The 13,603-nt window shown below is 36.7% G+C and overlaps 1 protein-coding gene across 3 annotated transcripts in view; it reads right to left on the reverse strand.

Annotated features, from left to right (window-relative positions):
• ADAMTS19 (ADAM metallopeptidase with thrombospondin type 1 motif 19) overlaps positions 1 to 13,603 on the reverse strand; it is a 244,175-nt gene that overhangs the window by 108,822 nt on the left and 121,750 nt on the right. For all 3 annotated transcript variants that reach the window (XM_036014922.1, XM_036014923.1, XM_028528758.2), the window contains exon 8: positions 9,956 to 10,061. In XM_036014922.1, coding sequence (XP_035870815.1) covers positions 9,956 to 10,061 — 106 coding nt within the window. The remainder of the gene's footprint in view (positions 1 to 9,955; positions 10,062 to 13,603) is intronic.

The raw sequence follows: 13,603 nt of genomic DNA on the forward strand, positions 1-13,603 counted from the left end.
GGTAATAGTTCATTCCAGCCTACCCTTTTATACGGGCCTTTCCTCTCAGAACCCTTTATCTGTATTTACAGATCCTCAGTTTATCTGTATTTACAAATACAATTCAGTTGTAAGACCTTCTTCCTGTATAAAGGACTCTTCAAAAATTCTAGCATGTATGTCTCACAATCCTTAACTCCTTGACCCTTCAAATGTATGGGATGTTGGATATATCGGAATTACCTCCTAGTTCTGTGAACTTTAAGTGATGTGCTCGCACATAAACCACCACCACCTAGAATTTAAGCGTTCAGAGAACAAGAATTGTCCTATTTTCTTTTTAATTCCTTGAATTGTTTAGTGTAATACCTTATTAAATAAATGCCCGCAGACATATCAACTGATAGAGAATCATTGATGCAACCAAACACTCTGTAAATTTAATGGACAGTTGAAACCACCGTGGTCTCTCACTGACTTAGAGAAACCGCAGCCTGAAAAGTCTTCTGCAGCTCCGCTCAAGCAGGGCTGCTTGCCTCACTCGGAACACGCTTTTGCCAAGACGTGTCAGAGAAGTGCAAACAGAAGGATAGTTCTGGTAAGGCTCTTCATTAGCTGGGGGAATTTTTCCCTCTCCTACCTTCCTCACTACAATGTCCAAACCCACATTTGGACAGACTGGCGTGGGAGTGCAGCCACATGTGCGTGGGCTGAAGTCCCATTATCATGATTAACTTCGGCAAACTTCTTATTACTCTAATTGGTACCATTGTCCGCATAAAAAACAATACAAAAGCGATGTTATGTTAGTGGTCTATAAGAAATAAGCACACTTCTGCCAATCCAATGAGGTTCAGGAGAATGTGAAATCACTGCTTGGACAAACTGAGAGATGTACGGCCATGGAGGCTGAAAATCTCCTTTCACAATAAAGCGTTCATAAAACATTATGCTATGACTGACTACTACCCATTCACTCTGCCTTGAGTCAACCACTGCACCATGAGATTAGGGCATCACTGACCTACTAAGGAACCTTGAAGGGAAAACTTATCCAAATTTCAGGGATGAAGCAAATGAGTTCAGCAGGTTGACTTGCCTAAAGTTCATTCAATGAGCAGCTGGCACAACGAGGATTCAGGTCCAAAGCTGCACGTCCCTGACATGCTTTCTCTCCATCTGCCCACTGAGTAGTTTCTAACCTTAACCAAGGCACATGAGTTAGAAGAAGATACTCATGACTTCTGCTCTAGGGAATTCTGAAGCGTTCGATGTGGGCACAGGAAATTTACACGTAGCCATCACCAATTTTAGTGGGCAAAGGAGCATTTGTAACAGAGTAACTGGGTTTGAACATTTTAAGGAGTTCTAGAGGTCAGTGCATATTTATTCTCATCTACTTACAGCAACCCATTATTCCTTCACACTTTCCCACCCCAGCAGTCTAGGAGAGGATTTATTTGCCTTTTTCTTCATTTCTTGCTTGTTTCTTACTGTTTCTCCACTCTCCCTCTAGAATATGTCTTCTTGTTCTTCTAGTAGATCTACTCATACACATCGATGATGAATAAAAGGCAAACATTTTATTCTCTTCTAAGAAGGACTCCTCCAGCAAGCTGAGACGAGCCAAATTTATGTTATACAGGGTGCCTCCTGGGGCACCTGCTGGCTTCTTATTGAAGTAGCAGAATTTTAAATTAAATGGTCATATTGCTAAACTGCTGGATTTGGCCCGTCCAAGTCCATGACTTCAGGACTTGCATGAAATAATCAGATATGACTGTAGCCAGACTTCAAAGTAGACTTATCGTAACTGACATATAATTTAACTATTTTATTTCCACATAATCTATTTTATACAGAAATTCAAAATATCATGTGCCAAAAAGGAAAACTGTTTTACCATAGTTATGTTTATATAGTCATTTTCTTTTACTCAGTCAAGGCAATTGCATCTTTAACCCAACTAATTCCTCTTCTCTGCCTCTAGAACTCAATTGCCTTCTACTCTGTGTCTCAAGATGACTGTCCAACAGATAAGTATTTTGCACAATAAATGCTTATTCATTCATACAACAAATGTCTGAGTGCCTATCATGTACAATGCACTCAACTTCACATTGTGGGGAAATGTATTAGACAGAAATCTTACTTTCAGAGAGATTGCTATCCAATAGGGTGTGTGTATGTGTGTGTGTGTGTGTGAAAATATCAGTAAAAATCAGTACATATTAGAGATTACTTTGTCTTATATGTTGCAAATACTCTCACTGTTGTAGTTTTCTGATTGATATTTAATTTTGAGGTGTTCATTTTATGCGACTTCTTACATATTTATAGACTTCATATATAGAATAATAGACGTTCCCTATTAAAAGACTAGAAAAGAAGAAAAAAACAACAAATGAAACAAAATCTCAATGCACAAATCGTTTTGGTGTGTTCTGATGTAATGTCTAAGGTACAGAATCGGATTTCTATTACTTTGTTACTGAGTAATCCCTTTCCTTCCACTGATTGGAGCTGCAGCTCCTGGTGTACACTATGTTCCCGCAGCATCTCCTGGTTATGAATGGAATTCTTCCATTGCCCTGTCTGCATATTCAAGCACCAGAACAAACTGCTTTATCTACTGTGAAATGTAATAATATCTGATAGCATTCACTCTCCCCTTCATAGTTTCTTCACTCTCCTCCTCAGGGTTTCTTTTTTTTTAAACAAGGAATTTCTTATGTTGATTTTTCCATATGGACTCTATAATCAGTATGTCTAATAAAAAAGAAATAAAAATTCTACTGGTATTTTTGGGCAGATCACATTACATTTATATATAGATAACTGTCATTTTATAATATTGACTGTTCTTATTCCAAACCAGGAAATGTCTTTCTATTTATTTAAACCACTTTTATGACTCTCTATGTAGTTATAAATTCTTCTTTTTATAAGTTTTGTACATTCCTTTGTAAGTATATTCCTACATATTTTATCTTTAAAATTTTTCTTTTATTTAATTTTTTGCTATCTTTGATATACATTCTCTCTTCATAGTTTAGAAACAGTTGTTGCTTATGTATTAGAATGCAAAATTTTTCATATAGTTTTGTAACAGGCCAATAAAAACTTTTATTGTCATGATAGGTATTTTTTAGATGTCTTCAGTTTTCTAATTACACAAATAATGCTCATCTTGCCACTCCTTCCTAGTTTTATTTTCACTTGAAAATTATGAAATATTTTCATAAAAACAATTATGTTATGTATCTATGCACATGAGAGATGTGTCTGTATGTGTGTTACATAGTCTAATGCAACTTAAGCACTAGAGGAAACATCACAGAGAGAAGGAACTGGAACGAGACCAGATCTGAGATCTGTGTCAGATGTGTCTGTCACACCCCATTCCTCTGCCATCCAAAAAAAGGCACTTGGAAGTGTGCTGCTTCAGACATCATTTCAGTCCCGAAGTCCTAAAGACGGACTCACACACTTTCGCTGAAAAGTGTTATCTGTGACCTGTCAAGTTCTATTTTATCCAGAATTGATTTTTAGAAATTATGTGAAGACATAGCTATGTATTTCATTGTTATACTTGTGAGAAACCAAACACATCACCACATTTTCCTGAGTAGTCAACTTTCTCTGTGGGCATGCAATGACACGGCAGGCAGACGTCCGGTCTCCACGTGGGCACAGGCCTGTTTATGACTCCGTATTTTACCCTTCTGGTCGGTCTGTGCCCACAAATGTGTCAAAATGCCTCAGCCACTATGGTTTCATAACAGATCTGGATCTCTGTTAAAGTAAGATTCCCACATCACTCCCCCCACACCTTCCTCTGTCTTCGCTTCCAGCTTCATCTCTTCCTGCTCCAAGAATATTTTTGCTATTTTTAACAACTGGCATCTATATATAAATTATGGAAATACTTTGCCAACTTCCATAAGAGAAGCTGTGATGGTACATTTATTGAAATTTCCACAAACATCTAAATCATTTATAGCAGAATTGGCATCTATAAGATACTGCATGTATTTATAAACATGGTATATTTTTATTGAAAAAGGCTTAATTTAATGCATTTCAGTAGGGGCATAAACTTTCTTGTATTTTGCTGGATTAATTCCTAAGTACTTTGTGTTTTCTATTGCTACATTAAATAGTATTTTTAAATGATATTTTGTATTTTCTATTGACATTGGATTTTTGTATATTTGTCTTATATCTAATAATAGTACTAAACACATCAAATTAACTCCATACTTTTGTACATTCTATCATGTTTTTATGTAGTCCATCATATCACATCATTTGCATATTAAAATAGCTTTGCATTCCATTTTCATCCTACACCTTTTGTTTTTTCTGTCATGCTGTAGTTCTTTGGACTGCCAGTACACAGTAGAAGCAGGTGTAGTGAGATCCTTGTTTATTTCTTAATTTTGTAGAGGAAATTTCTAATATTTCACCATTAAGAATGATATTTCACATAGATTTTAGTAAATATGCTATCTATATTTTGGTAAAACTCCTTATCTAATCAGGGATCACATTTTGAATAATAAGATCATTTACTGAGCAGTTACTGAGAAAATAAAATTTAATGGTGAGAACTTTATTATATACACTAATGTAGATTCTAGATATTAAATGGCTAGAGAGAAAGAAGAGAGAGCACAAATGAGAGAGAAAAGAAAATATAAAACAACTGGACAAAAATGTGTTTCCCTAATTTTAGAATGAGGAAGCTCTTCTAATTGCAAAATGCTATAGAAGAAATAGTGAAAGAAAATATAAAATTTGACTACTAAAAAATACCTGTAAGTCAAAAACATTTAAAAACAAGATTGAATTAACAAAGAGAAAATATTAACAATACATTTTATCATAAAGTGCATCCTTAATATCAAACAAAAGATCTCCTGAAAAAAGAATCTCTGTCAGCTTCAGTTTCATCACCTGTAAAAAGATGATGATAACAACTTAGCTCAAGATTACCATGTGATTGGGTTGGATATGAATACACAATATTTAGTGCACTGCCTGCTGATAAAAGGTATCATTATTCTTGCTAGATAGCCTTTAGCAACCTAACAAATATATTTTGAAGACTTCAAAAATATTGCATAATTGTGCAGTACAGAGTTAACTCCACAAGTTTGAGTGGTCCAAAACTTGCACAATTCAAAGAAAGGTCAGGTCCTTGCTTGGCCCCTGGAAGGTAACAATTAAGCCTGTGGAATATCCTGCCTGGTAAGAGCATCTTTGCTTACCTGGTCAGTTAATACTAACCATGTGATTAGGGATGGGAGGAACTTGGGCCAGCCTGGTCTCTGAAGGGGATGGAGACTGAAGGTCTGCCTTGTGGGTGGTCAGCCATGCCCATGTGACTAAACTCTAGTAAAAACCCTGGATATCAATGCTTGGGTCAGCTTCTCTGGTTGGCAACACACTGTGCATGTTTTCACACGTTGTTGAGAGAACAAAGCACTATGTGCACAACCACTTGAAAGGACAGGTAGAAGCTTGTGCCGGGCATCTTCCAGCTCTGTGCCTTTTTCCTTTGTTGATTTTAATCTACATCTTTTCACTATAATGAACCAATATTATGAGTGAAACAGCTCTGCTGAGATTTATGAGTCCTTTTAGCAAATCATGGACCTCAGGGTGATCTCAGGGACATTGTCCTCAAACACTATAATCCAACCACAATTAATACATTAATACTAAATTATGACTTGAAATCAAAGGAAAATCTTTCTCCAACAAATTGCTGCTCACAAAGATCACATAAAACATATAAAATGTGGTGAATGTGTTATGTATGCATTCAATAAGCCAAATTCATGAACAATAAATTATTTTTACTTATAAAAATGATGTTATAGTTTTCATCACAGTGAATTGATGAAGGTTCTCATTCATGTTTCATAGTATAAAAACACTCTATCAATTAAAATATTCCATTCTCAAAATTTTTGGTTACAAGAAAAATAATCACTCCCCTGACCTATTGTTTAAAAAGAAAGATAATTTTAAAAGGGATACATAAGTGGTATAAATCATTTATTTCTCCTGTCTTGCTAAGACTCTAAGTCACATTTGTAATATAACTACATTAAGATTTTTTAAACTGATAATTTCTGAAGAGAAAAATTTAATACATTTTTGCTGACATTATTTAAGAGTCCTTTGTAATAGTAAAAGAATTTTTTTGCTCTCTTCAATTACTCAAATTCTCATCCTTAAGGGTCACTTTTAATTATTGGGTAGCCCACATCAATTTTTACCACATCGATTTTTCCAGCTATATGTGCTCTTGCTCTGGGAATTTCTAGAAATCAAATTCAAGCCAACTAACAAATGTGCTTGTTCCAATTCAATTTAGAAACACTACATGTATGATTATAAAGATATTCTTGAATTGACAAGTGTAAATAAAATCATTCTGCATAATTATATGGAAAGAAGCTATAAACAAAAAAGAAAATAAAAAAAGAAAGAAAAAAATTTAATAGTTTTACTTAAATAGCTGACTCTTAATTATATTCTAATTAAAAGAGCTCTGTATTTTTTCCCATTTTCTGATTAATGCCATAAGCATTTAGTAATCTTTTTTCTCTTCAAAACAGATAGATGATAGATAGATAGATAGATAGATATACAGATAGATAGATATTGTTTTTAAATGTTCAACACTGGCAACTTTCTAAAAAAGGAGCTATGTTGGTATGTGTATACACAGGTTTCATACATATAATTATCTAACATCTATGAAAACTTTCCCTACTTGAAAGGCTATGTATTTATGTTCATTTTAAAATTTTCTTCTTCCTACATATGTCTTTCTTTCTTTCTTTCTATTTTTAAAATTCTTTTTAAATTAAATTTATCTGGGTGACATTGGTTAATAGGATTATACAGGTTTTGGGTTCATTTCTATGATATATGACACATACGTGGCATCGTGTGTCAACCACCCAAAATGAAATCTTCTGCCATCACCATGCATTTGACCTTCTTTACGCTTGACCCTCCCTGGTGGTCTAGCAGCTTGGATTTGGGGTTTTCAACTCCTTTTTTTTTTCATTGTGCTTTATGTCTGACATTGAATTTACCCAAATTAACTCCATCCTCTTTGTTTGCTCTTTGTAAATATACCACGATTCTCAATGCTTGTGTCTACCAATCTCTAGCATCAAAAAAAACAACAACACTAGTCTCTACTTTCAAGACGAATACTGACTGCTACTACTAAGAACTTTTAGCAACTAAGGAGCTCAATGTACAATGCATCACATGTCCTGGTCTTCATCCATCAGGCATTGCACGTACTTTTGGTATATCTCTGTTGACTTTGGGTACCATTCTATAAAAGACAGATAAAATAATATTTCACTATCATTTTAGCCATTCCAACCTGAGTTCCTAGTCATAAAGCAATGTTTCTACTGCGTAAAGTTAAAGTGGCCTTCCCTTAAATCATATCATTCAGTCATTTTTTTTCACTAGTTGTATGAGTAGGCTCTTGATCCAGACTTTACATGTTAATAAAGTAACATGGATTGTGGTTCATTCCTTTAGTGTTTCAATTAGTGTTCAATTAGTGTTTTTTCTACATTTAAGAATACAAGTGAATAAAGTAACTTCACATATCCATTTTTAAAAAGTAAAACAACTTTTTAAAGTGAACCTTCTATTATTTAGGGGACTTGAGAAAATTACTTAACATCTATTGCTTAAAAATGTACAGACTGCTTATACATCAAGCTGTTAATGACTAGCTAAATAGTGGAAATTATAATTATTCAGAAATTTGTACTTAATGTATAAAAATTATATTTATGATTAATTTGCATTTACTGCATTAACATTTTTTAGTGGTAACATTTTTCTTGCCTTCATACCTTTTTCTCAACATTTTTCATTCTAAGGATGCACATGGTTTTTCCTGGTATGATGAAACTAATATATCTTTAAATTATAAAAATGGAATTAAGGTTCTAAATCCCACCATTTATGGGGTGCAACACCGAACAAGGTTATTGTATTGCATACTACCCCTGCAGGATGATGACTTTAAAGTGTACTTATTTTCTTTTTGTTTCTAGAGCACTCAGTTAAAGACTCAAAGCCTGCATGGGAGAAAATGAGAGTATATCTACATATTTATGTAGGGACATCGAAAATCAATCACTGCTGGGACTGTCTTATTTCTTGGACTAGGTTATGGACACATGGGTATATTCAATTTTTATAATTCACTGAGTTGTGTCATTATGACTTGATTATTTTCCTGTACTTCATTTACCTGAATAAAAAGTTGTTTTTTTACTCAAACACTCTTATATGCTGTATTAAGTTGTCCTCTAAGCTTGCTTACAGAGATCAGACTTAACTCCGCTCCTTGTCTCGAGTCCAGGCACAGGACACGAATAACGGGAGCGGGTGTCTGGGGCGGGGCCCAGCCCGCGGGGGCGGATTGCTGCTCAGCTCGGAGGAGTGGTCGCCATGTGGGACTGTGTGTCTAGTGCTGCCAGGTCTGCAAATTTGAATTTTTATGTCAAATTTATACTTTTTAATGTTGGTAACTCACTCCATTTTTTAGACACCGCTGGCCGAACTAAGTATGTCTTTGACCAAAGAAGCCTCTATTATGATCCCCTGCCTGAGAAGAACCTCTCTAAATCCGAGTCCAGTCAAAATATTCTCGTTTGTACGACTGATCCCGCTACAGGGCAGGGAAACCTGCAGTCAACATTCATCTGACTCGCTGACTCACGCAATTTCTGCTCTCATAGGCTGCCTCTGAATATTTGCGTAGATCTTTTGTCATTTGAATCCAAAGACAATCTGGTAACACAGGTATTATCCCCATTTTGATGATGAGTTATGTAGGACCCAAAGGTAGCAAGCAGATAATGAAGACATTCAGAACAGCATGACTTGCATTAGAAGAATTAAGGTCAGATCCTCCCTCAACATTTACTATTTTTATAACTCTGAGAAGGTAAATTAACTTCCCTGTACTGCAGTTTTCAGTACAGGGAAGTTAAGATGGGCACTCTAATAGTACTACCTCGCCAGAGTCTTGTAAAGGTATGTAAAGCATATAGAAATGTGCCTGCCACAGAGTAAGTGCTATATAAGTATTGCTATCACTAATTATTTATTGCTATTATTAATATCATCTGTCAAATGAGATCCTTGCTTTCTGTAAGTTTTGAATGAACTAATTGATGTCAAGTGTTTAGATTGTGCCTGGGACATAGATAATGTTCCTCACTTGTTAAATGTGTATCCAGTTTAATTCTCTTTGAAACACATTAGTCCTAGACCATGCAAATTAAGTCCTTTACTTTGAGTTGGGTAATAACAAGCATTGGCACTATTATAGGCTAAAAGTATTTAAACTTGTACTATGTGTTTTCTTTTTTTAAAGATTTTATTTATTTTTAGAGAGGGGAAGGGAAAGAGAGAGAGAGAGAGAGAGAGAGACATCAATGTGTGATTACCTTTCACAGGCCCTCCACTGGGGACCTGGCCTGCAACCCAGGCACATACCCTGATTGGGAATCGAAACAGTGATGCTTTGGTTCACAGGCCAGCACTCAATCCACTGAGCCACATCAGCCGGAGCAAACGTTTAATTCCTTAGAGGCTTAAGTAATACATGGCTTTGTAGTGTCACAAGTACTGTAAAGTTTATTTCACTTGAAGATGTGCAGTAAAGTCAGTCCTGTGCCATGTAATGACTGTCCCACTGAGTATTTCGATAGTGTAATAAAATGCTGTTCACACTAGCAGGAATGCTTATATCAGAAGACATGTTAAATTTAGATGGTCTTCTCCTCCTCTTCTGGTTTCCCTAATTTTTAAAAAACTTGAGCTCAAAGGAAAAAAATGCATGTTCAGACAACTCACTCAAATTGTAGCCATGTGCCAGTTTGCCAGCATAGCTAGCACCATTACTTACTTGTGACCCATTTCATGAGCAATCGTGAATGCCAGGTTCAGGCCGTTGTCTTCGGCAATGATGCATTTCCGCTTTTCACTGCACATTCCGCTCAAGTAAGCTATGCCTAGAAAACACAAACATTGATTGTTGTGTATCAGAATTAAAGTGCAAACACTTACGCTAGGTACTAACAGAAGAAACAAAAATACGTCGGTGTCAAAATATGTTATCTAGCCGTTGTCTTAAAGATTTTACTTATTTATTTTTAGAGAGAGGTAAAGGGAAGGAGAAAGAGAGGGAGAAAAACATCAATGTGTGGTTGCCTCTCACACACCCTCAACCAGGGACCTGGCCCCCAATGCAGGCATGTGCCCTGACTGGGAATTGAGCCAGTAAACCTTTGGTTCGTGGGCCAATGCTCAATCCACTGAGCTACACCAGCTAAGGCTGATATCTAGCCTTTATAAATGGAAGTTTAGGGGTAAATGCATACATACAAGTCACTTAATAAACTGTTAATATTCCTTTCAATTTCACATTTTAGATGAAATTATTTTATCAATTATCTAATTCTCAAAAGGTGTACTGTAAGGATACATTTTATAATTACCACTTTTTATTGCCTTTTAAGATAAATGATGAGTAGCAACTTAGAAATATAAATAAAAAGCAATGATTATGTTAAATATTTTTAATTCTTATGAAGAAGCTACTATCAAAGAAATACCCTAAAATAAAATAAACTACATATAGGACATTCTTGTACTTACATTTATATTGAGTAAATAAATTTTGAAATTTAATTTGGTGAAATACCATTTTAATTAATAACTTGCTGAGATATTTGGAAAATTGAACATATTTCTTCTGAAAATTTCTTGGCTAATAAGATGGTCTGACAGCAGAGTATATACTGAAATATTATTTAAGGTAAAACTTCGAGCAAGATATTTGATCCTTTGATTTAAATCATCAGTAAAGATGATAAGATCTGAAAACATTGATAACTTTTCAAAGATTTATATACTATTTTACTAACTCGAATCTACCCCTGAATAAATATCATTTAACACAAGGGATTGAAATCTTTTAAGTGTAAGTTTTAATGTATTTTCAAATGATAAAAGTTATTAAAATAATGTCTAGTATTTATTGAATTCATTGTATAGTCTCTAATTCTCTTACCCTTATAAAATACATTTAATCTTATTTTATGAAAATATTAAGGCATGAACAAGCAAAATGACTTCCCAGAGATCATGTGACTACTAGATAGGACAGAACTGGGGTTGGACCCCAACCTTGAATCCATCGACTAGCTGATGAGCTTTTGTTTCTGATAACGATTTGGTGCAGAGTCGCCCCTGGTTAAAGATGACCAGCTCACTGCTTTTAAGTTTCCTCCTTTCTCCAGAAACTTAAACAATAATGGCATGAAATAATTAAATTGAAATCAAAGAAGAATTGCCTTGGGCAAGATGGAGGAATAGGTGGACGCACCGTACCTCTTCGCACAACCAAGAACAGAACAACAATAATTTACAACAATGATTTGCAGTCATAATATCAGAACTGTCAGAGGAATTATCTAAATGGAAGTCGGACAGCCTAGAAGTTGAAGTAGACCCGTACATCCAGACTGGTAGGGGACGACGAGCCGAGCGAGCGGGCGCGGGGCTGGCGCGGGTCGCAGGCGCGCAGAGGTCGGGGGGAAATTTGGCATAAAATCGGCGCGACAGCAATCCGGGGCGCGGGAGCGCAGCAGTGCAGCGGTGATCCCTGAGTACGCAAGCAGCGGCTGGGGGAATCAGTGGGGCAGCGATTGTGGACCAGGGCAGAGCTCACGGCCCAGAAGCCCAGGGAAGTGTCTGGCTCCAGGAGTACGGAACGGTCGCCATTGCTCCCTCCTGTCCCCGCTCCCGCCCCTGCCCCCACATATAACGTCACAATCTAGCGACTGGGGCACCCAGCCCGGTGAACACCTAAGGCTCCGCCCCCTACCATAACAAGAGTGACCAGACCGGAGAAAAAATAAATAAATAAATAAATAAAATAATAGGAGAGACAGGGAAAGACAGAAGATATGTTTCCAGCAGAACAGATCAGTCCCCCAGGACTCATCCTTTTGAGTGACCAAGAAATAGCCAATCTATCAGATGCACAGTTCAAAACACTGGTGATCAGGAAGCTCACGGAACTGGTTGATTTTGGATGCAAATTACATGAAAAAATGCAGATTACCATAAAAGGGATGAAGGAAGATATACGGAGGAGAGCCAATAGTGAAAGGAAGGAATCTGAGTCTCAAAACAACACAGTGGACCAGAAGGAAGATAGAATCAACCAAGCAGGAAAGCATGATGAAATAAGAATTCAAAAAATCGAAGAAAAGCTTAAGACCATCGAGGACACCTTTAAACGTTCCAATATCCGAATTATAGGGGTACCAGAAGGGGAGGACCAACAAGTGGAAAAGTTATTTGAACAAATAATAAAGGAGAACTTCCCTAAACTGGCAAAGGGAACAGTATTCCAAGAAATCCAAGGAGCGCAGAGAGCCCCAAAGAAGTTGGACCCAAAAGAAACACACCAAGGCACATCATAACTACTTTAGCCAAGGTAAAAACGAAGGAGAGAATCCTAGAAGCAGCAAGAGATAAGGGGACAGTCACCTACAAAGGAGTTCCCATCAGACTGTCAGCTGATTTTTCAAAAGAGACCTTACAGGCAAGAAGGGGCTGGAAAGAAATATTCCAAGTCATGAAAGACAAGGACCTACATCCCAGATTACTCTATCCAGCAAAGCTCTCATTTAGAATGGAAGAGAAGATAAAGTGCTTTTCAGATAAGGTCAAATTAAAGGAGTTCATCATCACCAATCCCTTACTTTATGAAATGCTAAAGGGGCTTATCTAAGAAAAGAAGATAAAGAAAAGACATGTATAGTAAAAGGACAACAAACTCACAATTATTAACAACCACACCTAAAGCAAAACCAAAAGAAACTAAGCAAACAACTAGAATAGGAACAGAACCACAGAAATGGAGGGCACATGGGGGGCTAGCAGTAGGGGTGGGAGGAGGAGAGAGGGGGAAAAGGTATAGAGAATAAGTAGCATAGAATGTAGGTTGAAAATAGATAGGGGGAGGGCAAGAATAGTACGGGAAAAGTAGAAGCTAAAGAACGCATAAGTATGACACATGGACATGGCCTAAAGGGGGGGAATGTGGGTGGGAGAGGGGGTACAGGGGGGAGGGAAGTGAAGGGGGAAATGGGACAACTGTAATAGCATAATCAATAAAATATATTTAAAAAAAAAAAAAAAAAAGAAGAATTGCCTTGCCCATATTTGGAAAAGATAGAAGACCCATGGAGGAAGATGAATTATCTAGCGGAGCCCAATGCCAGGAGAGGAGGATGTTAGGAGTGAGGTGGAACCCCAGAGAGGCCCACCAGGTCTGAGGGGAGGTGCTGTGGGACTGTTGAGAATGGAGATGAGTGGGAGGTATATCTGCAACTCTACCACTCACTTAAACCTTTGTACTGAAGGTCAAGGCCTCATACTCACTGGTCTACCAGGGAAATGAGATATATTCCTTCAGCAAAATATAGTATAAACATTATTTTAAAAATACAACTACAGAAACAGCTAAGAGATGAAATAC

The sequence above is a fragment of the Phyllostomus discolor genome, chromosome 13 (genome assembly GCF_004126475.2).
Source record: "Phyllostomus discolor isolate MPI-MPIP mPhyDis1 chromosome 13, mPhyDis1.pri.v3, whole genome shotgun sequence".
NCBI lineage: Eukaryota > Metazoa > Chordata > Mammalia > Chiroptera > Phyllostomidae > Phyllostomus > Phyllostomus discolor.